Source organism: Rhinolophus sinicus, chromosome 17 (assembly GCF_057876585.1).
Source record: "Rhinolophus sinicus isolate RSI-liver-muscle chromosome 17, RSI-T2T, whole genome shotgun sequence".
NCBI lineage: Eukaryota > Metazoa > Chordata > Mammalia > Chiroptera > Rhinolophidae > Rhinolophus > Rhinolophus sinicus.
In genome coordinates this window covers 67,243,930-67,270,466 of record NC_142517.1, presented here as the reverse complement: position 1 = coordinate 67,270,466, position 26,537 = coordinate 67,243,930, and the positions used below count along the sequence as shown (strand labels likewise).

At 37.7% G+C, this 26,537-nt stretch overlaps 1 protein-coding gene across 2 annotated transcripts in view; it reads right to left on the bottom strand.

Moving 5' to 3' along the window:
* Nucleotides 1-26,537, bottom strand: part of LSAMP (limbic system associated membrane protein) — a 591,338-nt gene that overhangs the window by 191,436 nt on the left and 373,365 nt on the right. For both annotated transcript variants that reach the window (XM_019734849.3, XM_019734850.3), the window contains exon 3: nt 16,964-17,089. In XM_019734849.3, coding sequence (XP_019590408.1) covers nt 16,964-17,089 — 126 coding nt within the window. The remainder of the gene's footprint in view (nt 1-16,963; nt 17,090-26,537) is intronic.

Here is a 26,537-nt window from a genome sequence, read left to right as displayed (position 1 = left end):
TGCTTTCCTTCTGCAGGTTTAAGAGGAAAATCTGTTTCCTTGCCTTGTCCAGCTTCTAGAAGCTGCCTGCTGTCCTTGCCTTGTGGTCCCCTCCTCTATCTTCATCCCAGCAGCATAGCTTATTCATATTTCTCTCTCCACCTATAACTCCTGCATACGTCATCACATGTCTGTCCTCACTTTTACCTTCCTGCTTTCCTCTGATAAGGATTACTTTGGGCCCACCCAGATAATCCAGAATAATCTCCTCATCTCAAGATATTAACCTAATCACGTTTGCAAATTTCCTGTTGCCATGTAAGATGACATGTTCACAGGTTCTAGAGATTACAATGTAGATACCTTGTGGGGGAAGGCATTATTCTGAGCACCACACTCCCCTTAACAATGATTCCTTCATCGCAATGTTCTTTATTTTTTCTCTTTGGCTTCAAGTTGTTGGAAGCAATTGGCCCCTTTTCATATATGCTGACTAGGGAGATCCTGAAGTGAAAATTACCGAAGTCCATAATATTGAAGGAAGCAAGTTCATACAGCATCTCTACTCATATTTGACCAAGAGGTCAAGGTCAGCAAAAAAGGGGCAGTGCTGGCAACTGCCCACTGCACCATGGGTGGCTCCCTGGCACTTATGCCCCAAAGATGGAAGTGGCTTAGACTTCTGTTTCTTAAAGCTTTGACTTTAAGATTAGACCAACTTGGAGTCAGAGCATAAAAGGAAGAAAGGAAATGATGGAGAATATTTACCTAGTGCAAGATGGTGGAGAACACAAGAGGAGATTAGGAAGGATAGGTGAGGAGGCAGAAAGCCAGGCTGAAAAAAATGCTGGATGCTATCTGACATGCCTTTCGAATGTGCGGGTTTGGCTGCCCGCCCAGCTGCATCATGTACCCTACATCCTTCTACACATTGAAAGAGGAACAGGAAAGCATCCCTTGGGGGGAAAAAAAATAGTGTACCCACAGAATAAGGTGAGGACATGGGAAGGTTATGAGAAACACTAGCCTAGGGGTAGTGGAGGTTATAGCTGTGTAGACAAAATGTTCAGGCAGGAAGAAAGTCCACACAGATTGAGCCAGACTTGGCTTCTGTTTCTCATCTATGAACAAACATTCTCCCTGTTAATCTTTCGCCCCAAACTCACGTTGTCTGCTTGACTCTGAAGTATCTTGGCTGTTTCTTTTTTTACCTCAAATTTGGGTGTTTCATAAGCTTTGTCATTTGCAAAACCATTAGGGTTTAAATAGGACACCTGACAGATCTATTATAAGCAATGTCTGAAGGGATAAGATCTATCATTGTGTTCAATCCCACTTAAGACACAGAAAAATTCCCCCAGAGTTAAAGCACTGGGGTGAAGGAAAAATGAAAATCTATCATGGTTAGCTGCTTTTTTTTTTTTTTTTCCCACACAAGCACAGTCATTTGTGGATTGGTGCTTTGCCCATGGACCACACCCTTTTCCATTAGAAATTTTAATGGAACAACAGTAACAGCAACTATCTTTATAAAGAGCTGACCATATCAGGGACTGTGGGAAGTGCCCATGAACATTATCTCTTTAATTCCCACAACAATAATGAGAAAGTCATTTTGTAGGTCATTATATGGCTGAAAAAGTCATTTTGTTATAGTCATCGTTAGCAAATCATATCTAAAACTCCGACCCAGGTTAGCTTACTTCCTAATTTTATCCTTTTAGCAACAATGCATATTTGCTTCATGTTTTTCTCTATAAACACTTTTGTCTTTATAGGTAAACTCAGAGAATTGTGAAGTATATAAAAATCTCTTCTCAGATTACTTGATAATAAAAGCAAGATCTAATTACATTTGATTTGAATATGGCAATACTTGGAACTACTCGTTTTGCCTTTCAAAAGTCATGTGGGTTTTTTCCCACTCAAATCTCATTATTCTTGAATTTTTTTCTCTGCAAAGCAGATTGCAGTGTGCTGAATAGTGGCCCCCAAAGATATGTCCAAGTTCTAACCCCTAGAACCAGTGAGTGTGAACTTATTTGGAAAACGGATCTTTGTAGAGGTATTTAAGGATCTCAAGGTGAGATCTTCCTGGAGTTAGGGTGGAACCTCAATTCAATGCCTGGTGCCCTTAAGGAAAGAGAGCTATGAGACAGCCAGATATGGAGACACAGGAAAAAAAGGCCATGTGAGGACATAGGCAGAGATTGGAGTTATGCAGCCACAAATCAAGGAAAGCCAGGAGCCACCAGATGCTGAAAGAGGCAAGGAAGGGTCCTACCCTAGAATTTTCAGAGGGAGTACGGCCCTGCTGACACCTTGATTTTAGACTTCTGGCCCCCGGAACAGTGAGAACATAAATTTCTGTTGTTTTAAGCCACCGTGCTTGTGATCATTTGCTGTGGCAGCCCTAGAAAACTAATATATCAATATATTTTGAGGGTGCAGATATCAAGAAAGTTAGACAAACATTACTAAAAAGAACTGTGTGATTTGTGACTATAACTGGGTCTCAAGAATGCAGCTTTGTACCTTAGTTTCCTACTGATGCAAACTAAGAAATCATAACGTATTGGAATATTTATTTTAAAAAACCTAGAAGGTCCAATAATATCAAATTCATACAAAACAATAAAAACAAATGTATATATAAGCAAATGTATAAATGTACATATATACATTTACATATATGTATAATCTTTATATCACTTATATGTTTGATTGGTTTCTTATGAAAGGCCAACAGGGAGATAATTTCATACAGAGGCCCTATTAATATCTGGAAGATCTTGCTGTCCCTGTAAAGCAAGGGCTGCCCATTGGCAACGGTCTCAGGCCCAGTAACTCATAAGTGATTGCCTATAGCACTCCAGGCTTGGGTTGGTAACACATTTTGAAGATTCATGGAATCATTCACGGATGACTGGTCAGTAGCTCTTATAAAAATTAGCAACTGGAAATGCCAAATACCTTGGACATGACAGGCATGAAGTAGGCATTCCATCATAAACAACAGTAGTTGATACTAGTGAGGTAATTAGTGATGGTAGTTAATAGTAGTAATAGCAGTAATAGTAATAGTACACATGGTGAAAAATGACCTGAACAGTAATTTTCATTGTTTGAATCTCATGGAACTCTCTCATATAAGATAGACACCCCAAAGAAAGGGAACCAGCTCCCTACCTTGATATTTTGGTAGATACTGAGAATCTGTTCGAACCTACAAAGGTACCACCTGGGGCAGCTGAGATCAAAAACGGATTTTCTGGAACTGTAAAACAACTCTTAGGCTATCTCCGCAAGACTCTATTTAGGATCAGGTCGGAAGCAAGATGCCGGGCTTACAGGCTGGCCTTACAGCCGCCCTTTATACCTCCTCTAATCACCAGTCACCCTCCCTTGCACAGCATGACAGAGTCAGATTATGGGTTACTGCTGCTGCCAGACACTTCCTTGGCAGAACCACAAGAAACAGACCCAAGTGGGCAAGAAATAGGCTTTTGCATTGCTAAAGGCTTAGCAACTTTGTATACTAACCTCAGCAGAGCCCCAGATGCACTCTGACACCGGGTAGCTAAGTCAGCCTGCTGCGGAGGCCTTAAGAGTCTAATACGTTCCTGGGGAATCATTTCCTCTAACAACAAACACTAACAACTTTCAAGGGTAGAAATTACAGCTATTCACACATATAGAAAACAAATTTTGCTTTCGGCCTGCCCTGGGTGTGTTACAGGAATAATGGAATGGGACACGCTGTGGGTCTCCTACTGGTTTTTCCATAATGGAGAAGACACCTGGGGTTTCCTCTATGGACAAGACATTCAGACTCAGGGAGGGGAGCAAGCAATAGAGTGATGATGCTGTTCCCATTTGGTCTCTGGACGATGGCTGCATATCCTGAGTTTAAAAGAGGATTTAACTGCAGGATATATCCAATCCTAAAGAAATGTGAGAACAGAGCCATTGCAAGTCTATGATCCAAGAACTCTTTCTTAAGAAAGACAGATGAGTTGGGAGTCTAGGGGGTCAGCATCATGAGATCAGATATTATGTGCTATGGACTGAATTGTGTCCCTCCAAAATTCATCGGTTCAAACCCCAACCCCTCCCTGTGGTGGTATCTGGAGATGGGCCTTTGGAAGATAATTAGGTTTAGATGAGTTCCTGAGAGTGGGTCCTCTTGCTGGGACTAGTGCATGAGAGTTTGCTTGCCCCCCCTTTGTGTGTGTACTGGAGAGTTTGCTTGCTCCCCCTTTCCGTGTGCACACAAACAATAGGTCTTATGAGCACATGGTGAGATACTGGCCATCTACAAGCCAGGAAAAAGCTCTCCCCGGAACCCAACCATAGTGTACCCTGATCATGGATTTCCAGCATTCAGTGTTGTGAGAAAGTAAACATCTGTTTGTAAGCCCAGCCAGTCTATGGTATTTTGATATGGCAGCCCAAGCTGACTAATACACTATAGTGACGGTTTAAAAAAATAAAAAATAAATATGTGGGCTTATTTAATGATCATTAAATTTGTGGGCTTACAGAAGTCATTACAGCCATCATAGTTAGTAAAATTAATTACATTGCTAGAAAAAAATGTTTACCTCTTCTTTCTTCAAGAAACAAGAGGAATTCACTTATTTTATCCCAGATGGCTCCTAAAGTAAGCTGTCTAAATTCCAGAGCTGGCCAAAGAGTTGCCCACTTCTGTGTCCATACCAAGTGACACTAACCTATAGGCAGCTAGGTCCTCAATATCATGTGTTATGTTTGGAATGCCCTTTGTTTTAAGGTGAAATTCTGGACTTTATAATTTGTTGTAATTTGAAGCAATTTTCCATGGCTTTATTTATTTATTTATTTTTGGGGTAGTAGGGATTTTTAAAAATGCAAAACATCTCTTTGATTGCCTTATGAAGACTAACTTTCGGTAGCTATTTTCCTGTCTGCCTTTCAAATCCCTCATTCCCTGATCTGGATCTTTCTTTCCACAACTAGAATAGCATAAAGCCTCAGTGACCAGGCCAAAAAAAAAAAAGACTGATGTCAGTCAAAGACTGACATTTCAGTTTTTATTACTAGAATACCTTAAAGAATTAGATCTGATTTGCATTGATATTTGCCAACTGTATTATTAAAGTTGTTTTTTTTTTCTTTTTCTCTTCTCTTCACCAGATTTTCACACTTTAGTCAACAGCAGACAAATTTAACAATCATGTGACTTCACAAAGCCTTTTGGGCTTTTGAATTGTTGACCAACTTGAGAAAAATACCTGATTTGATGCATAAAAAGAAGGTAGGTGATGACAGATGAAAGAAATGGCTAGGTACTTTTTGCAAAGGAGTCTGCTTCTCACATATATTTCTTAAGTGACATGGGGTAATTTTATTGGTATACTTTCTGTCAGCAGTGCAACCCATTTGAGTTACCTATTGAGGTTTCTCTGTTTTATTAGAATTAATTGCAGATTCAGTGTTATGGGAGACTTGAAAATGAATATGCCTAGAGAAGAATGAGGATTTCAGAAATGTGTGCACATTTTAAGTGATATGTTAACCTCAAACATTATTAGACTATAGATGGAAAAAGACAAAGTGGGAAATTCTGTGCAGTTTTTACTTCGAAAGCTCTTCATCTAAAGTGACAGAAAGTCTAACCATAAAAATGTGATAGTGCATTCATATATCAAATAGTTTCTCTCTCTCTCTCTCTCTCTCTCTCTCTCTCTCTCTCTCTCTCTCTCTCTCTCTCTCTCTCTCTCTCTCTCCAGCTCATCACAAAATTTCCTATCGATTTCTTATTACACAGAAAGAATCTCAAGTGTTCCTATACTCTTGATTGGTAAAAATAGCACACAATTCTGACTGTCTCAGAAAGATGTGTTTTCTTTACTTGCAGGGGTTCTCTACGTTTGCTGTACATCAGAATCACCTAGAGGGTTATTACACTACAAATCATTGGTCCTAAAGTTTCTGACTTATGTAGATCTGATGTGGGGTTCGACAATTTGCATTTCTAACAAGTTCTTAAGCGATGTTGATGTTGCAGGTTTGGGGACCACCTCTGAGAACCACTGCTTTAGACTGTCTAGAGCAGGGGTGTCCAAACTTTTTTCAACGTTTTTCACCAAGGGCCATATGAGGTAAAATACACAAACAGCCGGGCCACTCACTCGAGGTGAAGTACGTATTGCCTCACCTGGTTTATTTAACTAACTAAATATATTTTTGGAATTTGCTGTGGGCCAATTAACAATGGATCATGGGCCGCAGTTGGGCCGCAGTTGGCCCGCAGGCCGCAGTTTGGACACCCCAGGTCTAGAGGCTGGTTTATTACTTATGTTGGTCAAACGGAGTATTTCAGTCTTGCAGTTAGTCCTGTCTACTATCAAAGCAAAGTGACTACTATAATTTAAGCCTAATTTTGCATCACAGAATCTAAGATAATGGGAATGACAAACGGCACCTGAATAATGCCTTATCATTAATAAATCCTTTTCATATACCTTATCTCACTTGAGGCAACACAGGAATCCTGGTAGGTGAGAAAGCATTGTATTCATATTTCACATACGGAAATAGAGAGCTTAAAGGTCTTAACCCAAAACACCAAAGACAATTAACGGTGGAGAGCAGACTCGAACCCATGCTTTCTGACTCAACATTCTGTGTTCTTTCTACCAACTCACTCTTTCTCTTAATCCCTTACACTTGTAGAGAGCTTTACACTTTTCAAACTACTTTCATATTCATTATCTTATTTGATCCCTCAAAGCAACAGTATGAGGCAGGCAGGGCACATATTATTGTCTACATTTTGCAAATAAAGCCATTATAAAAGATGATGAGAAAAGTGGCTACTGTCATTCAGAGAGTATTTCTTTACACACTAGGCTAAATTTTTCCTGCAATATTTAGCAGCAGCATCTGATGTAGTAGATAAAGCACCAGATGCTCTCCTTTCCAAGCGATAAATATTCAATGGCATAGTAATGTAACCCCATTCCACTCCATTTTGTTTTTTGTGTTTTTGGTAGGAATGCATTTGGAGGGAAGGGACGTAGGGATGAAGTTTAGGATTACTAGTTAGTAGGAAAGGGGGGACAGTTGCTAAATTTCTACACTTCAAATAATCAGAAAAGCAGCTTTCGCTGCATACAAAGACACTTCACCTCTCATCTCAGGCTTTTCAAAGTTCAAAGTGCATACAAGCCACCTGGAGCTCTTGATAAAATGTAGATTCTGTTTCAGTTGGTCTGGAGTTGAGTCCAATATTCTGCATTTCTATAAAGCTCCAAGGTGATGCCAAGTCTGTCCATCATGATCCAACCTTGGTAGGCAAGGATCAGTCCTATTTCTCAAAATCATGATTATTCTCTGAACCATCTCTATATTTCTAGGGTGGATCAGGGAAATTAAAATATATTAAAGAACAAACGATATTTGGTGAATACTGTGTACACTGTGGGAGCTATGTGTTTCTCTGTGCTAGACTATTTATACATCTTCCAACCTACTTTGATCTCAAGATCCAGGAAGATAATTAAAATGTGGTCCAATGATATACAGCACAGATATTACCTGAATGGTTGCTAGAAAGGCAGAAGTTCAGGCCTCATCCCAGACCCAGTGAATCAGAATTTGCGTTTTTAACAAGATTCTCCAGGTGATTTTCTAGCACAGTAAAGTTGGAGAATGACTCCTTTATAGCTTTTTGCCCTCCTGTATTTCATTCTGCTCACCCGGTTGGTCATCTCACTCACTGGGAGGCTATATTCCTATAGAATCCCAGAATTCACTAAAAGAGATGGTTTAAGAGTGGGGTGAGCCAGGGAATTTGTACTTTAAAACAAAACAAAAACAAAACACACAAAAAACACTTTTGCTTCTAGGTAATTCTGATGATCAGACAGATTTGGAAATCCAATTGGTTACCTAATATTAGAGATGACAATTAGGCCACAGGTGGCTACACACAGAAGGGATAGTTCATAATGAATCACAGGCAGTGTTATACAACTTATGGCTGGAGATTCCCTTTTTAGGTTGACTCAACCTGTGAACTGTTCTCTACTATCCAAACTAGGGTGGGCCTGAACTTCTGGCACCCACCCCCCCACCCCCACTATAGCCCTAGTTCATTCAAGGGACAGTGCTGGAAGCTTTGTTGCCACACAGTTGAAACAAACAAACAAACAAACAAACAAACAAAAACTTCCCCAGATACATAAATCTGTAGTAGAAATTTCAGTGTCTTATCAAAAGAAAATATCATATATATTTGAGATGTATATTACATAGAGCAAAACTATAGTTTATGAAGATTCTATTCTTAAAGTCTAAACTATAACCATGTTCTAACAGTCTGACATTTATTTAGAAGAAGTAATTCACTTATTCATTCAATAAATATTTACGAAGTATTTGCTCTGTGCTAGGCACTATAATGCAACTAGAGATATGTAGGTGCCTGCTTTCATGAAGAAAATAGTAAAAAACGGAAATGAACATTTAAGCAATTACTGAATGTGATAACTACTGAGAAGAATTTCTGATAATAAATGAATGCTAAAGAGAAGACTACCAGAGGATCTGATACAAGAATGTGAATATTTCCGAGCATTCTCTGTAGTCTAGTGGATGACGTGAGTCAGATAGAAGTGAATCAGCACATCAGGGTAACACGGAGAAAAGGAATTGATCAGGCCCTAGACAGAGCTTTCTTGAAATTTCTAAAACCTTCCCAGCAAGAAATTAATGAAACTATTAGTTGAATAGCTTTAGTTCTATCCCTCCATTATATCATTTGTAGTTTGCTTTCTATTCATTCATGCTTTAATTACTTATCAGTGTGTATTTAGTTTATGATATGAGTTATTTCCCAACAATATTATTTTTAATAAAGTCCTAATTAAATAACTCAATTGGTTGATTAATTGAGCACTTATACCAAGCAATGTGAGAATATACACAAGAGTTGGACATAGTTTCTATATTTTTACAAAGCTTTCCATCTAGAGATTGCACATGATAAATGTGCAATTTTATTAGTTCTATGATACAGCTTTCTGGAGGAAGTATCATCTTGAAGGTCTTGCAAGAAGTTATACTGGCAAAACGATGACATGGAAAGAATAAGAAAACCATGTTTCAAGAAGAAAACCAAGATGTGCGAGGGTCCAAAAGCAAGTGGATAATTACACTTGAAATATAGTGTAAATTATCTCCTGTACAAAGTTGAGTGGTTAGGGGTTTAGGCATAAGAGAAGAAGTCGAATAAAGGGCTTCAATGTCATGCTAAGTAGTTTGAACTTTATCCGAAAGGCATTGGGAATTGGGAAATTAAGCAGAAAAATTAAACTGACCATGTTTATATTTAGTAATAGTATTTTTGCGGTAGGGGGAAATATCGAGTAGCAGGTGATCCAATTGAAAAACAGTTGAAATACAGGTGACAGAAAATGTTGGTTTACCTACACTGTGACAATTACAATGGGGAAAAGGAAATGAAATGATAGTTATTACGGAGGTAGGATCAAAACAACGTGTCAAATAAACCACAGCTGATGAAAAGGAAGAGAAAAACCAGGTCTCATTCTTAGTCTTCTCGTGTAGATAATTTTTGTCTCCTACTCTGAGGATCTCTTGGAACCTGTCCTCTGGTCCGTTTGCTTCCAACTGCCCTCAGTAAATGCCTTGATTCACGGGAGCTAGGACTGACTTGCTTACCGAGAACCTAAGTCAGACCTACTCTGACATCTCACGAGGGACCTTAGGCTAGACCCAACCTGACATCCACAGTCAAGATCTCAAAGTTAGTTGTAGCCTGTCCACAAGAATTACATAACCTATCCTGACTTTCTCTTGTATAAGGGAACCATTATCAAATACATTGGGAGTTCTATATAGTGGTTTATTTGGCTCCCAAGTAAATCAACCTGCTCTTACTTTAATGAATGGTATTGTGGTAATATCTGCCCATTTCAACAAATCCACAGTCACTTTGATCTTTTTTAATATGCCTCTCCAAAAAACTATAAATTACTGTTTTCTTTTCGTTTTGTTTTTATTGTGTAGCCCTGCTGTTACTGTTCAATGGTTCACTCCTGAACACTGCAGGTCATTTTTTGGTATGATAGTGCAAACATTGCCTGAAACATTGCCAATTTTGTAAATAATAATAATGTGTTGTAATTTGCAACCTATAGGTTCTACATAGCTACCGTTAATAAAGGACTTGCTATTACATAGCCAGACTCTCGGAAAACTGTCCCCTAAGAAAAGCATGGACACATAAGTGAGCTATACAAGAAAATCTCTCCCTAACAAGACATTGTTGTCTTGCCTTTTTGAAAAGGAACAACGCAGGTGGGTAGATTGAGATGTGATGCAATATAAGGTATAAAATAGTAAAACAGGTCTTGATAAGAACATTTTTTAAATCTTCCTGGTTGTTGTGTTGGAATGGAGGACAGATGGGCTAGAGAGGACACTGAGGTTGCTTTCAATCAAATTATCAGTCTCCCCCAAAATTATCATTATAACAAGCTGCTGAATAGATAAATATAATTAAAATAAATAAAACAAAAATATCAATAATTGCTAATACTAATCAGACCTTTGCTTACATGTTCTCTTTTTAAGTCTCATGATAACCTTTGACAAAGATTCTATGCTTAGACCTATTTTAAATATGAGAAAACATACTATTTGGAATCATGGCAAAGAAATATTGGAAGTGGTGAGATGCTGAGCGATGTGGTCTCCTCTGTTCTACTAGGTCATATGAAAAGTCTGTGGTTAAGCTATTCCCCCTTCTCTACCCAAGCCTGGAGTACTCAAGACCAAGCTAGTCCCCCAAGGACTCATCTAGGGTGGTTCCTTTCTCTTCAGAAAAAGGATTCTGGGGATCTGATGATAGATGTGGGTAAGGTAAGAGTGAGGTGATGAGGTGGTGCCAGGACACTTGTCCTACACTCGTCAGAATGGCCATCACCTCTGGTGGTAGAGATCCTCCCATGGCTTCAGCATCGACAGTGTCAGTTTATCGTGGGTCCTGCCAGGATTTTTAAGGTTTGGATGCCAATAGTCCTGTGGTTAGAGTTTGTAGTCTTCATTTTCTAAGTTACTAACTTGTTTAAATGATAAGGTTACTGAAATAAGAGTTTATGTTTACTTGACTAGGGTATTGTGAAATCATCTGTATGGGGAAAGAACATGCTTCTGACATAAATTTAATATATTCATACACACAAATAACTGTCCATATGCCTGCTATACTGGGAAAGTACGTACGCTGGTACATACTACATGATATATTTAAAACCAATATACAAGTAAGGTACTGAAAATATAGATAGCAAGATTTTTATTGATCTATTTTCTGTTCTTTGAAAGAAAAAAACAGGAATATTAAAAAGAAAAAAAAAAACATGTGTGCTTTAAAAAGATGTAAACATTTAAAAAAGCAGCATAACTAAACACCGACATCTGTATGGCTTGTCATACAGATGCTCCCCTGGACTCTTAAATGCATAATTACATATGCCTTTTCTCTGCCCGGGGTACTTCCCTCCTCTAATTTCTTCACCCGTTTCTGTTCCTCCTTGAGGTCTCAGCATATGCTGCCCTCAGGGGAGCTTTGCTGGCCTGGCAGATTGGGCTATCTCGGCCTGTTTTATGGTCTTATTGAAGGCTATGATTTTCCTCTATACTGCATAAATCTTATTAAGTGGTTATTCATTCAATTATTAGTATAATGTTCTGCTTTCTTGAACTATAAGCCCTGTGTGTGCAGGGACCATGTCTGTCTTGCTCTTCATTTTGTCCTTTCACAGAGTGAGCATTCTATAAATATTTTTTGCCGAAAGAACAAATTGTGAGATGGAGATCAAAATTAATCTGAATATAATTCTGTATTGGTAGATGACGTATTATTAAAACAATATACAAGTAAGACCATGAATAGAAAACATAGCAAGGTTTTTATCTATTTTTCTGCTCTTCGTAAAATAAAAATGAAAGAAATAAATGAAAGCAATCAACAGAACCATTATTCTCATTTAGATTGTCACTATATGGTCAAGAGCCTTTACCTGCAAAGTGTGCAGGTTTGATTCTTCCACATCCATATACTACCAAGACTGACTCACAGAAGCTTCTGGAAGGTCCATACAAGAAAATCTCAGAGAAAGAATTCACTGACACTTTAACTGTAGATAGCATATGCTCTGTGTGAAATCATGCTAATTCTAACATGCTAACTGAAAAGAGCAGATGATAATTACTTGAAACATATACTTCTGGAATTCATCTTAAATAAATGAGTTTATTTTAACATTTCTCCCAAACTAATAAGTGCATAGTCTAGGCTGGACATACTAATAATTGGGTGAGTTATAAAACCAGAAGACAGATGTGGTTATGGCATTAATGGAGTTTAAGAGTACCATCAGCAAGGGTTCAAACTTGGAAATGAATTAAAAGGGAATGTCCCACCAAGTGGTTAAAACTCAACATCCAATGAAAAATAGAATTTCAGACTCTCCGGAGTCCTATTGCCTCCTCCCGGCACGTTTTCCCACCCACTCCATCAAAATATTTCATAAGTAAGATTTCTATACTCTGTGTTGCTGTCCAATCTGGCTTCTGGCTTAGACAAAAAAGTTGTATAGTATCTGCTAAGCTGTTCTCAGCCCTAAGGGGTTAAATCATCAATTTTTTTTTCAGGTATAGAAAGCAACTCAGGTTGTAAAAACCTGTGTAGAAATGAAATGCACAGAAATTCTGTAATCCTGAGCAATCTTGACACTATGAGCTACACTTGAGAAAGGGACTTCCTCTGGAATGTGAGAAGAAAAGATTTAGAAACAAAGTTAAATGAAGATGGGAGCAGCATTGCACACAGAAGGGAGATCAAACACTCCATAGAAAATACATGCTACGGTGCAATTGCCCTCTGGGAGTTACAGGATTATGAAAGTCTAACTTAATTAAGGGAGAAAATAGGTCACATTTAACAACCACATACGTGACACATCATTTTGACTATACAGAATAACTGACAAGGAGAGAAAAGTTAAAAAAAATCAGAAATATAAGAAAGGCAACAACAAATGCATCAATCTCTTCTCCTCCGTCTAAGTCAGGTACGTGTTTTGATTTTGTATACATTAAAGATTCACCATTCTTCTAATTTCCATCTTTAAAAACACTTGCAATATACTTGAAAAAGAAATTTCAGATGTCAAAAGAAAGAAAAACAGAATGGCCCAACCTAAAATTAAAAAAAAAAGAACTGAATTAAGGAGTAATAAATATTCTTCTCCTCATAAAAATATATCTTGCACCCTCTTTCCTTTCTCCCCCTCCTGTCATCAAATGACAGGTAATGAAGTACTTGTGAACCCTGCACGGAGTCTTCCCCCTTTCAGGACTCGATGCCCCTGTGGGTCCAGCTAATTACAGGTACATCTCCTCTGTAAGGCAGTCACACTCTGCACTGAAGACACAATTAATAATTGAACAAAGCTAGCTGGAATATTTTGCTCACTCGACCACGGGCTGCAGGTAGCTTTGCTGTCAGAGAGGGAACACAGCCTGTTCTCTGGGTATCTCTAAGAAAGGCTTTTCTATTATAGGCTGAATAGGATCACCCCATCTTCAAATTTTGAAAAGAAGGAAAATAATCCATGAAAACCAAAACTAAAAAAGAATAAAAATCCTAGTTTCCTTTATAGAACAGTAGAGGCAAATTCTCTCTCTTGTCACCAGCAATATGATCATGATCAGATAGGTGGTTATTTATTAATAGGTCAAATGTGAAAGAGATGACAGAGTGGGCTTGGGAATTAATACCTGTCGTAAGGGAGAACTGGAATGTGTCCTTGAGTCTGTGAATGCAGCAGGGAGCTGGGTTTGCATGTGGCAGAATAGAATTTGGCCCACAGAGAGGGCCTAGAAAGAGGATTATAGAAGAATAAAGTTCTTTCCCTTTAGATGTCCTTAGAAACTTAATTGAAAATACCCCCAAAGCCCATGGGGTCAAAGGTGAGGGCAGAAAATCCTTGTCATGTGCTCCAAGCTACAGTCCTGCACAGGGGTCTGTAAACTATACTACAAAGGGTCAGAGAGAAAATATTTTAGGCTTTGGGATCTAAGACATCTTTGTTGCAACTACTCAGCTCTGTTTTAGAACAAGAGCAGCCAGAGAATATGTCAATGAATGAGCATAGCTGTGTTTCAATAAAACTTTATTTATGTGCACTGAAATTTGAATGTCATATATTTTTCGCATGTAAAAAAGTGGAGTTCTTCTTTTGAATTTTTTTTCCAATCATTTAACCACTTAAAGACCATTCTTACCTTGCAAGCAGTACAAAAGTGGGGCAGGCTGGATTTGGTCCCGGGACTACAGTTTGCTGACCCCTGGCCTGACTATTGGGAATCCCTGTGAAGACACTTATTTTTCTAGTTGATTGTGAAGTCTCTAGCATTCTGTAAGTGCTGCCTTTACTGTTGATGATCCGGCTTGCCCTCTGGTCTTTTGTTGACTTGAAACATTGTAGATAGCCAGGTTATTCACGGTTCAAATCACATGTTCATTATCATTTAAAAAGTTAACTAGAGTTAGCCTTGAAGATCTAAACTTCTAGGTCAAGTCTGGAAAGGCCTCGAAACTCTGGTTCTATCTCATTATTTATTTATCTGTCTATCTATCTATCTATCTATCTATCTATCTATCTATCTATCTATCTATCTATCTATCTATTTATCTATACATATACCTTTGGGTTCAGGCTGCCAATAGCATTTTTTCCCCTGAAAAAACCAAAACCAAAACCAAAATCAAAGACTATTTACTAGGCCACAGGGCAGCAAAAAAAATAAATCTTTGTATCAATGTAGTTCATTCCTTGCTTATAACTTGAATATAATCTATCCTCCTTCATTCTTCTCTTGCTCCACAAAAAATTAAGATTATAAATAATATATTGATGTAGACATTTAGATTAACTACATAAGATGAGACAATATGAAAATAATGGTAAGAAAATAAGAAGAAAGCAAGAGTATGGTCTGTATATGAATTTTATGCCCTAAAATTCTTCAGTTTGTTTAAAATCCATTTTGTTAACATGTAATTTATATATGATTTTCTATACTCTTTTACAGATGGGCCATAAATTTGGCTCTAAGTTTGGTAACAATCAATAAAATGAAGGACTCATGATCATTTATAAAAATTCACTGGGTTCATTTATAAAAAAAACAAACCATTGCTTAGAAAAAGGAGAGCAGTATTGAAAACAAAGAGGGATTACTTCAAAGGGTCCTTGGAAAGGAAACTATGTAATAAGATTAACAATCTCTCAAAACAACATTACAGTAAATGCAATGATTTCAGAGGAGATCTTTTGTAACATCTTTAAATGCGGGCCAATAGCTTTTATACCAAATTGTCATTCAGTAAAAACAATTCTACCTGGAACAGGGTTAGGTGGTGTGGGATTGAGGGATAATATACTTCCATCCAAGTAGAATGTTCTCTGGAGTTTTAGTTTAATCCAGTGGAAAGGTGTATGATATCCAGAGGTGCATACTCAGATTATACTCCATATGTATTTTTTTCCATGTGAGGTATACAGTATACAGTGGGTCTGAGAGGAAATGAGTTTGAGATTGAGCTCCCAAATAAGTACCTCATTTATTATTTTTATATATTATAAATAAATGACAAGTTGCATACATGAACAACAAGCATGGGTACTGAGTAACATTTTCTTAAGAAAGTAGAATCCTTTAATTAGAATAGCTGCCTAAATAAGAGACTGTTCCATAGGTTGGTCCAAACCTTACCTGATAAGTTAATTTGAGGGCTAACATGAAATGGAGGCCCATATTTTCACACCACAAAATACAGAGTTTTTGGAAAGATGCTATGACTAAACATGACCCTGGTCTTTTAGACGTATCTCAGGATAGCGTCCATTGTATGTCTAGCTTGCACGCACGACAACTTTTCATGGTGGTCATTCCAAAATTAAAATGTTGTAATTTAAATTATCTAGATACCTATATAAAGAAACTTTAAGAGAATATCAGATATAAATCAGTTAAAAGTTGGGGGCTAGCTACAAAAATAAATGACAGTTTTTAAGAATAATTGATCAGGAGGTCCTACTAGAAAAATTAAATAGCAGGACCAATTCTACAAAGATTGTGCCATTTGCAAAGGCATGGTTTTGCATATCAGAAAATATAATTTGTAGAGTAGAGGAGTATGCATGTAGTTAATCCTTCATAATGTGGTAAAATATTTAAGTGAACAAAAGCAGCAGGGTCTGAGAACCCAGTTACGGTGATGGGGGCAGGAAAGGGGAGGGGAGACATTCTTAGGAAATAATTTTCTGAGCCTTAGGGAATTATTCGCATCCATATAGGTGGGGATCCATAATGAACTTATGTAGCTTAGTCCATGCCTGATGCCCCTCCACTGAGCCGGATGTCAAGGATAGGGCATTAGAAGTCACAACAGCCTTGTATTATTCATGAAAGATTTGTTCACACAGTCTGCATATTAGGGAACAATAGTGAAAAAGCAACGCAAAACAGAAAACACACAAAGAACTATGTAAATGTAATCCATACAAAATATTGCCCCAAGACATTCAAGCACAAAACTGGCATACATTTCGGGCATATATTAAGTCATTGAAGGCATTGAATGCCTCTAGATTTGTTGCTTTGGGGAGTGTTCTATTAAAAATGAAATAAAAAATACATGTTTGTACGATGGTTATAGACTTTATAGGGATGAGTACATTACCAAAGACCAGGGAGGACCCTAAATAACTTCTAAGTCACAACTCTTTTAGTGTTTTAAATACAAGAGAGATGCTAGCTTTCAGAACCACACGGATATCAGAAGCATGTGGCTATCCCAGGTAGTGCGGGGCATGTTCGAGACGGGAGGACTGCTTACCAGTTGGTGTAAGGTGTCTCCAGGTGATGACAGGTTCAGGACGGCCATTGGCCATGCAGACCAGGGTCACGTTGCTGCCCTCATTCACAGTGACATCCGAGGAGATGTTGGAGATCTTTGGTGGGACTGCAGAGACAGAAGCAAGTGGAATGTGTAACCAGGTAAGTAAAAGCATGTTCGCAGCACTGCCCTATGAACCTGGAAGTGGCCAATTTGAGCTCAGTGCTTTTAGGACTTAAAACATCTGAATTTTTTTGGTGAGAAGCCATGGTGCTTTAGAACCTCCTTAGAGACTTAGCAGAGAAAAAGCATGAGTCTTACTGCAAGGTGAGAATCTTCCCACTGCAGTCAAATGGGGTAGGAAGTATACAGAGTAGTATAATGAAAATTTCTTAGCTCTTTTCTGGTCAGAATGGACCCATTTGGATATCAGAGAGCATGTCCATTTATACATATTAAAAATAAACTTTTCCTATAAGTGTTACCTACATTTATTTTCTTATGTAGATAAAATAAATATAGTTTAATCTTTCCTTCAAATGTCAGTAAAAAACAAAAACAAAAACAAAAAAGTGTTATTTAGTATAAGATTGCATGGTTGTGTTATCAAGATGTCGTGAAACTGGTTACTTATAATCTAGTCACACGAGGAAGTCATTGGTTAATAACTACAAGGGAAAGCCTCTAAATATCATCTTTGTGTGTGACAGGCCAGATAATGTACCTTAGAGCTTAAACACTGAATTAATAAGGCTTATGTCACAGACAGGGAGACATTGGAAAAATACTACTATTACTCCTAATACTCACATCACCACTACTGCTAAAAATTTAATAACAGCTAACTTTAATTAAGCATTTAGCATACGTAAGACCCTACATAGAGTTTTACAACTATTATCTCAAGAACTTCTTTATAAGAAGGAAATAATATCCTATGAGGATTTTTATTTATGGGTGTGAAATTGAGGCCCAGAGGGGGCTCGGTGAGCAGCAAAAATTAGATTTGAATCTAGGCAGACTCCAGGGCCCGCACTCTTAAGCACTACTTAAATGAAACTTCATCTTCACAATCCAGGCTACCAGATGGCCCAAAATGACGAAAATTACTTTTTGGTGATGTGAGAAATGAGTCCCCAAGGGCTAGCCGTGCTGCCATCTGACTTCTTTCATTAGGTGTTCAGGACGGCAGCATTAGGTCTCCTATTGGTAGGCTTAAGTGGAAAGTGAATTACTCATAAATTTCATCACAGAGCATATGCACTGATTACAAATAGCAGAGTTTATGGTTTGACTGTGATTTTCCTTTTCTTACTGTTGGTTGCTTATGCTGTCCCTGAGAAAGTATGTGTTGGGGAGGGGGAGGAGGGTAAGAGAGCATGAAGGAGTTTAATAGTAAAGGAATTGTGTTTTATCTCTCTTCCTGCCCATTAGGAACTGTGCAGTGACAAAAACAAAAAACAAAACAAAAAAAAAAACACAACAGGAACATGCTCTGCTTATAGAGGCAGCGGTCTGACCACCATATAATCCCTATAGATCCCGGTGAGGAGACACTAAGCAACTGACCAGGTCAGAGAGTCACAAGGAGGAAGTGGGAAGAGAAGTGCCATGATCTTAACATTCCTCTCAGATGACATCTTATATGGCCTCTGGGTAGAAACCAGTGATTCCACATCAAACCCAATGTAGAAACAGAATATAGTTGATTCCTATTACCGTATTGATTAATTTCTATTTATAGATTTTCTGTTTCCCCTTTTATCTATTGGGGTAAAGGGTTGTTTTCTTATATTCACAGATTGACTTGCCATGTATTCTTCCAGACTTTTACAATGAGGACCCAAAAGGTTATACCCATTTTACAGAGAAGAAGATGAAGCACGGGGCGGAATAATGACTTGTCAAGAGTAATCCCAATAAGAACTATAGCTGACTTAGAACTCAGAGTTCCTGAGTGGGTCCAGTTGTTCTGTTTAATACTCACACTTTCTTTTTTCTTTTTTTAATTAAAGTTTAAGGTGTACAATTCTGTAATACATCATGTATATATCACAGGTTCTAATTCCCAGCTGAGTAAGCCACTGTTCTGAACATCTCCAAAAAACTATAATAAGATATAAATCTATGAAAATTTAGTCATCCTAGGTGCCTTCATCAACAATCTAAAATCTGAAATGGGAAGCTATGTAGTAATTAAAAGAGCTCACATTAGTCAAGTGTAGTTAATTCTGACTTGCAAGAGGACGCAGCATAGAGAGAATACAGATATGTTCTGATTTAAAAAAAAAAAAAAAAAACGTGGAGTGGGGTCGGGGAGAAGACTCCATATCCCTAATATAAAAACACGCACATTTCCAAAACAGAAAAAAAATCTCCAATGGTCAAGCTCCCAGAGAGTTAGTGCCTATGATAAAATTTACTCATATTACTTCTCTTTTATAAGAGGAATATACTAAGGGCTTTGATTTTACATGGCACACAAGTTGAGTCACTTGCTCAGTGGTACATAGACAGGTAGTAATCAAATTGAGAATAAAATCTAGAATAATTGACGGCAGGGCTATATTTTGACCACCAAACCATATTTGTTTCTTCTAATTAAGGACAATATACTCAGGTCCTGGATCTCAGATACTGAAGATACAAAAAGTGTTTATTATTGAACAATTAGAAATGTAATCATGTTGACATTGTATTATACCTTCCTCTAGGTCACTACCAAGGGTTTCACTTCTTTATTTATCTTCCTACTTTATTGTACTTTGCATCCGCTTCTTCCCATAAATATTTATATATGATGTACTCTTTTTCCTCTAGAAAAAAAAAAAATGCTTCCACAAAGCCCATGTTGTCCTCCTATTAACTTTCAACCTCTTTGTCCAAATTTCTTAAGAAAATTATTCTACATCACGTCTTCATCTCCCATTCACACTTTAACCTTCAGTGCAAATGAGGATTAATGAGGATTCCTTCATTAAACTCCAAAGGAACTGCTCTCAGGAAGTTCGCTCACCCATTTGTTTGAACCATATTGTTTTTAGGTCCAACGAATAGTATTTGTTATTATCCTATTTTTCTCTGAAGTTTTGACTTCGTTGATCATAACCTCTTTCTTCTTTTCTTAGTTTCTAAGTCACCACATTCAACTGCTTTTCAGTCACCACATTCAACTGAAAGCCCTCTGGCCAGCTTTCCTACTTTAACTTTTGGGCTTACCTATTTAAATACCCATATTCCTAAGGGTTTGATCACTCATATCATTCACTGCGAGTGATCTCATTTACATTTACTCTCTAGCTTCAGAAGCTAAGGCCGTGTTATTGATGACTCCCGAATCAGTACCGCATTTCCCCCAAAATAAGACCTAACTGTAAAATAAGCCCTAGCATGATTTTTCAGGGTGACATCCCCTGAACATAAGACCTAATGCATCTTTTGGAGCAAACCTTGATATAAGACCCGGTCTTATTTTTGGGGAAACACGGTATCTGCAGCCTAGATTTTTCTCATGACCTTTACACCTACGTTTCCAATGCACTAGTCTACATCTCCACCAAATGCCTCACAGCTACCCAAGATTCAACATACTCGGCACTGAGGTCATTATCTTCCTTCCCACAGAACACTGGTCATCTCATGTTTACTATCTCAGTAAATGGTGTCATCATGCAAACAGTTGCTCAAGCAAAAAAAGAAGTTTATCTCCCTTGAATGCTCTCTCTTTTTCCACCCTATATGGATCTCCAAGTACAGCGGCTTACGAATCTTCAGATTCATTCATTACTCTCAATTCCTATTCCCACTTCTTTTCCAGAAATCAACATTTTCTTTTTCTTTTTCTTTTTGTGCCTGAATTTCTGCAAGAGCATTACAACTAGTTTCTTTGCCTCTAGCCTTATTCTCCTCAAGCTCGTTGTCATTCATGTACCACACAGCAGATTTTTTTTTATCCTAAACAGCGAATGTGAGTATAGTATCCCCTGATTAATCTCATTGCCCTCAAGATAAAATCCAAATTTCTTAATATGGCTTAATAGGTCATTCATGTTTGGCCCCTGCTTCTCTCACCAGCTTTTTACATTGCCTCATCCAATCAGATCAAACAACTTTAGGTTCCTGGAATACACTATCCCTGTTTATTCCCAGGCATTTAACATTCCCACCCCCACATAGAATATTCTTGTTTCAGCTCTTCAAGTGGTTAGTCCCTTTCCTCTTTTAGGTTTCAGCTTCTCAGCTTATTTTCTAAGTTTTTCCAGGAAGACTGTCCAGTCATTTCCCACTCGCACCTCCACCCCCGCCTGACTCCATGTTGGGTGAAGTACCCTTCTCGTGTTCTCACACTGTGACCCCTATTTCTCTCCCATAGTACTGAATCTTAAATGCGGGGTTACATACTTGTGCCTTCACTAAACTAAAACAGGCAGGTAGGAGGGCCTTTGTTTTCTTGACCACTGAATCATACTGGGCATGGTATTTGGAACATGGCAGGTACTCACAGAGTGTTTGAAAAAAAGAAATTAATAAAATCTGCCCCCCCACCTCCCAACTCTTTTCTGAGCTCAAGGAAGTCATCTCATTGAATTTTTGTTAGAAAGGAGCAAGTTTTTATTCTGAAGCAATAAAACACAGCTTTTATCAATATTTCGTTAGCTACCCCTCTAGTCATCTATTTCACTATCAATTTCTTTGACTCTTAATGAAAAAAATTAACCATGGGGCAGAGAAATGTTTGTATATTTTAGGAACATAGGAAGCGAGATAAAACTTGGTGTCTAACTTCCTCAGTTATAGATTTTTCAAGGTTTCAAGTTCTTTTTTTCTTTTCTATGAGGAGCCATACACACACACACATACAGAGGGCACCAATATATATATATATATGCATTTTAAGGAAAAGACTGTATTAAAACTGTAATACTCAATATATACTGAAAACAAAAGATGAATACAAGTCACATTTGACTTCTGCGATTACAAGAGGTGCTCAAAGTGGTTACCATTAGTGTAATTTTAATACAGTTTTTTCCTTTCTTAAAATGTGTATACATTTTTTGGCACCCTCTGTGTGTGTGTGTGTGTGTGTGTGTATAACTTTATATATATATATATATATATGTATATATATATATATATGTATATGTATATATATATATGTATATGTATATATATACATATATATATGTCATGCAGGGTGTCATGCAGGGTCTCTGGTCCCGCTCACCATATAAGAATGCAGGACATGGTGAGGCCAAAAAGGAACACCCACGAAGCCATAGATAGGGGAGTCATACTACTATATTCTCGCTGGTGGCTGGGTTGGAGACACAGGAAGCAGGAGCCACACGTCTGCAATCTGCCGTATGCTTCTCTCTGCCAACCAATCTCACTTGTTAGCTGCAATCCGCCATGCTAACTGCAATCCGCTCTTGCTAGCTCAGCCACAATCTTCTTACTAGCCCCCATTTTCTGCTAGCGTAGCCACAGCAGTTATATTAGTGGCCTATGGCTCACTGGTTACAGCTGACGGCCAACTAGCCACAGCTGATGGCCATCCAATCACAGTTGATGGCCATTTACTACCCAAGTGAGCACCTTTCCACATGAGGCCAGAGCCTGGAAACTGCACTCCTGGCTCTGTCCCCACTATATATATATATATTCATGTTTGGCCCCTGCTTCTCTCGCCAGCCTTTTACATTGCCTCATCCAATCAGATCAAACAACTTTAGGTTCCTGGAATACACTATCCTTGTTTATTCCCAGGCATTTAACATTCACCGCCCCCCCACACACACACACATAGAATATTCTTGTTTCAGCTCTTCAACTGGTTAGTCCCTTTCCTCTTTCAGATTTCAGCTTCTCAGCCTATTTTCTAATTTTTTCCAGGAAGACTGTCCAGTCATTTCCCACCCCCAGCTCCACCCCTGCCTGACTCCATGTTGGGTGAAGTGCCCCTCTCGTAAAAAAAAAAGACTAAACTTTTTTTTCAGTTTAGTGCTTTAGTAGCTCCTGTCCAGTTTCCTGAAGCCATTGATTGAGTTTACATTTACATCACCGAAAATATAACATTAAAGGAGCAATGCAAAGGTTTTGTTTTATTGCCTTGTAAAAACTTTATAAAGATGGGCAGTAAAAAGTATACTGATTATTACTGCCATTTTACAGATGTGGACATGCGGACAGATGGGTAACAATTACATAGATAAGAAATCCCAGAGCCAGGACCAAAACCTAAGGTTTACAGATTCCCCAAACTTAATCCTCCCTCTAGAGTGCAAAAGTGGTTAGTGTTTTGGGCTCTATTTTAATTCTCAGGAAGGATGCCCACCTAGGAAGTTATCATTTGACATGATAATCTTACTTGGATCCACAAAGATAAGTCGTTTATCAAAATCACTGCAATATTGATTTATGCTCAATTCTTGGGTCATCACTGTACTCTGGGTAATTTTTTTTTATTAGTTTTTGTTGTTTTGTTTTCTTTTCTTTTCTTTCTGGAGTACTCCCTAACAATTTTCATTTATAGGATATTAGCGTGATTTATTATATTTTCCTAAATAATGCCATGAACCATTTATTTGATATTTTTCAACCTATTCAGTTTTAGTGATCTCTCCAATTTATCTGGATTACTGTGTTTTTCTTACTGATTAATGAGAGCTTCTCATATTGTTAGGAATTGACCTTTGTTTTCATGTTATTTGCAATTTCTCCAATTTATTCCTAATTTCTTAATATTATGATCATTTTTTGTTTCATAGAACTTTCACATTTCTTTGTTGATCTTTCCTTTGTGATTTCTTCTATCGCTTCGGTGCATATTGGGTCCTTTTCTAACATGAGATCAGTTAAGTGCTTATCTCTATTTCTTCTTTTTCTTTATGTGTTTAGTTTCATTTTTTAAAATTTGTTTTTATCGATCTCTTAAAGTAATCTGGGATTTATTTCTGGTGTGAGCTATCACCAGGTTTTATTCCTATAATTTTTTTGTCAATTTCCCTAATACTATTTGTTAAATAATATAAAATGTAGACATCATTTTGGTTTTCAGCAATACTCTATATAATGCTAGCAACTTTGTCAGAGCAATATTTCTAGGAAACATGCAAATATAAGCCTTACTTACCGTGACAATTTTATCAACATATTTAAAACTAGAAGTCACTAATCTTTTGGACATCACACTATTATTATGTGTTACCTATTCCAAAATTAATTGTTTATGAAATGAATACCTCCCCAAATGTTGAATAAAAAAACGTAACTTAGGCATCCATGTTTTAGGACACTAGCAAAATTCATAATTCAAATGAATCCTCAGGCTTTCCATTGTTAGAAAAAATTATAAAATGAAGATGGCACAACTAATAGTTCAAATTTTAAAATCTGAATTATTAAATAAGTGATATTCTTTCACCTATTTAAATACACACCTATTATGTGAAATATACACCTACTGAAATACACTTAAGTTCTGTGTTAAAGAAATGTATGCTCTTTCTATTGACTACAAATTGAATAGCAGTTTCTAAAATAATGCTAACACCTAAGTGTACCTGGATACATGAATTCCTTCAGCTATGCAGTGAACCAGCATTAACTAGGATTATGACACCGTCTGGCTCTGCCACCCATGATTTTATTGTCCAACCTCACTCTTTTTTATAATTTTTTAACATTCTATCTCTACCAGATCTCCAGGGTCTGCCCTGGCATTTGCAGACCCAGAGGTGCCTGTACGTGTTTGTAGAGTTTTCTAGGTTCCAACTCATTTCTTCTTCTCTTTTGTATAAGGCTAACATCTCTCTTATGTATGGCCAAAAGTGGAATTGCAGGCAGTCAGGGACATAAGTAGAATGTTTTACTTGCCCAAATCCATGCCTTCTTCTGATAGGACACTCTGTTTTTACTTTGGAAAAATCACCTCTCATCCATTGCCATTGGTTTGTTAGGACTGACAAACAACTCACCCACTTTCTATTGGCCACGGATTGGGGGTACGACATAACTGGGCCACTCAGACTTTCCCTTCCTGGAACTTGATTTTTATAAGGAATGGTGCAAGAAAAGTTGAAACTTGTATTCAGCCCGTGATAGACTGTTACTAGCCCCAGTTTCCCACTCTTCCCTGTATCCACATCCTTTGCCACTCCCATGCATTCCTATAGGGGGTGGCACACAGTTTTCCATCCCAGGGCCACGTTACTTGTTTTGCCAAGAATGTCGGCATACAAGCAGAATCTTGAAAAGTACTGGCACAATTGGACTCGCTTGGTCTTGTGCCTCTGCCATCACCATGAGAAGAACATGCCCAATTGAGCCTGTTGGTTCCAGGAGAAGGAAGATGGCAGATGGAAAACAGTATTGCCAGATAAAATACAGAGTATCCAGTTAAATATGAATTTCAGATAAACAACAAATACTTCTTTTAGTATAAATATGTCCCAAAGATTGTATGGGGCACACTGATACTAAAAATATTTGTTATCGAAAATTCAAATTTAACTGCCATCCTATATTTTTATTTGATAAATCTGACAGCCCTAGGAACAGAGTCATCTATAGTAAAGCCCGGCCTAGTTCTGCTGACTTGCAGGCTTGTGAGAAATATAGCATAACTATTGTTTTATGCCTCTGAATTGTGGAGTGGTTTGTTCAGCAGCAATAGTTAGCTAATATGTATCATGACAAAGAGCAGTCACCTGAAAGGACTATTATTTTTCACTAGTGTCTGCAACCTGCATCCCTAGAGATGCGTGACTTCTGTGCTTTCCGAGGCAAGATTTTTCGGCTTTTCCTTTGATTCTGCGAGCTATTCCATATTCATATGTGTGTGTGATATATATACACATACATGAAATTAGCCAGTCAATTTGTTTAAACCAAAGAATTCTAATTGTTACAAACTGGGAAGCAGTTATAATAAGGGAAAAGTTTGAAAAGGGGCCTTTTCATAGAGGTAAATTGTTGTCATTTCTGCTTAGGTACTTCTTGGGGTTTATAGAAAACCAACTTAGTTGCATGCTTAGCATTGGTTCTTACCTATCAGTACACCTTGCTTTCAAAATAATCCTAGGTTTGCAAGATCATCTAATTCTGGCTGTGATTGTTTCAATGCCTTTATCCTTGGTCCCTAACTAACTGGCCTACAAAAGGAAAATATTAGTTCCAGAGTAGAGGAGAAAAGTGGTCAGTTGGCTTATTTCCCTAACCTCAAATTATTAGCAGTTATTACTTGTATTCAATTTTAAATGTCATTCCTAATGATACAAATTAGCAACAAATTGGTCTTATTAGTTATTGTTCATTTGAAGCTGAGACAAGGTGAATGTATTACTGTGTGTGTGGTAGGGGTGGGGTGTTAAAACACAACAGCATCACTTTTCTAATGTCTAATCTTTCTTTGCTCTGGCGAGAGAAGCTTAAGCCCTTTCTTTTTGCATATGTAACAGATTATGGAACGGTGCTTATTTAAGAGTTCGGTTCAGAAATCTACAGGCTGTTTCTTGAACAGCACTTGGCTTTAATAAGCTTGATCCAAGAATTCAACAATAAGTATAAAAAT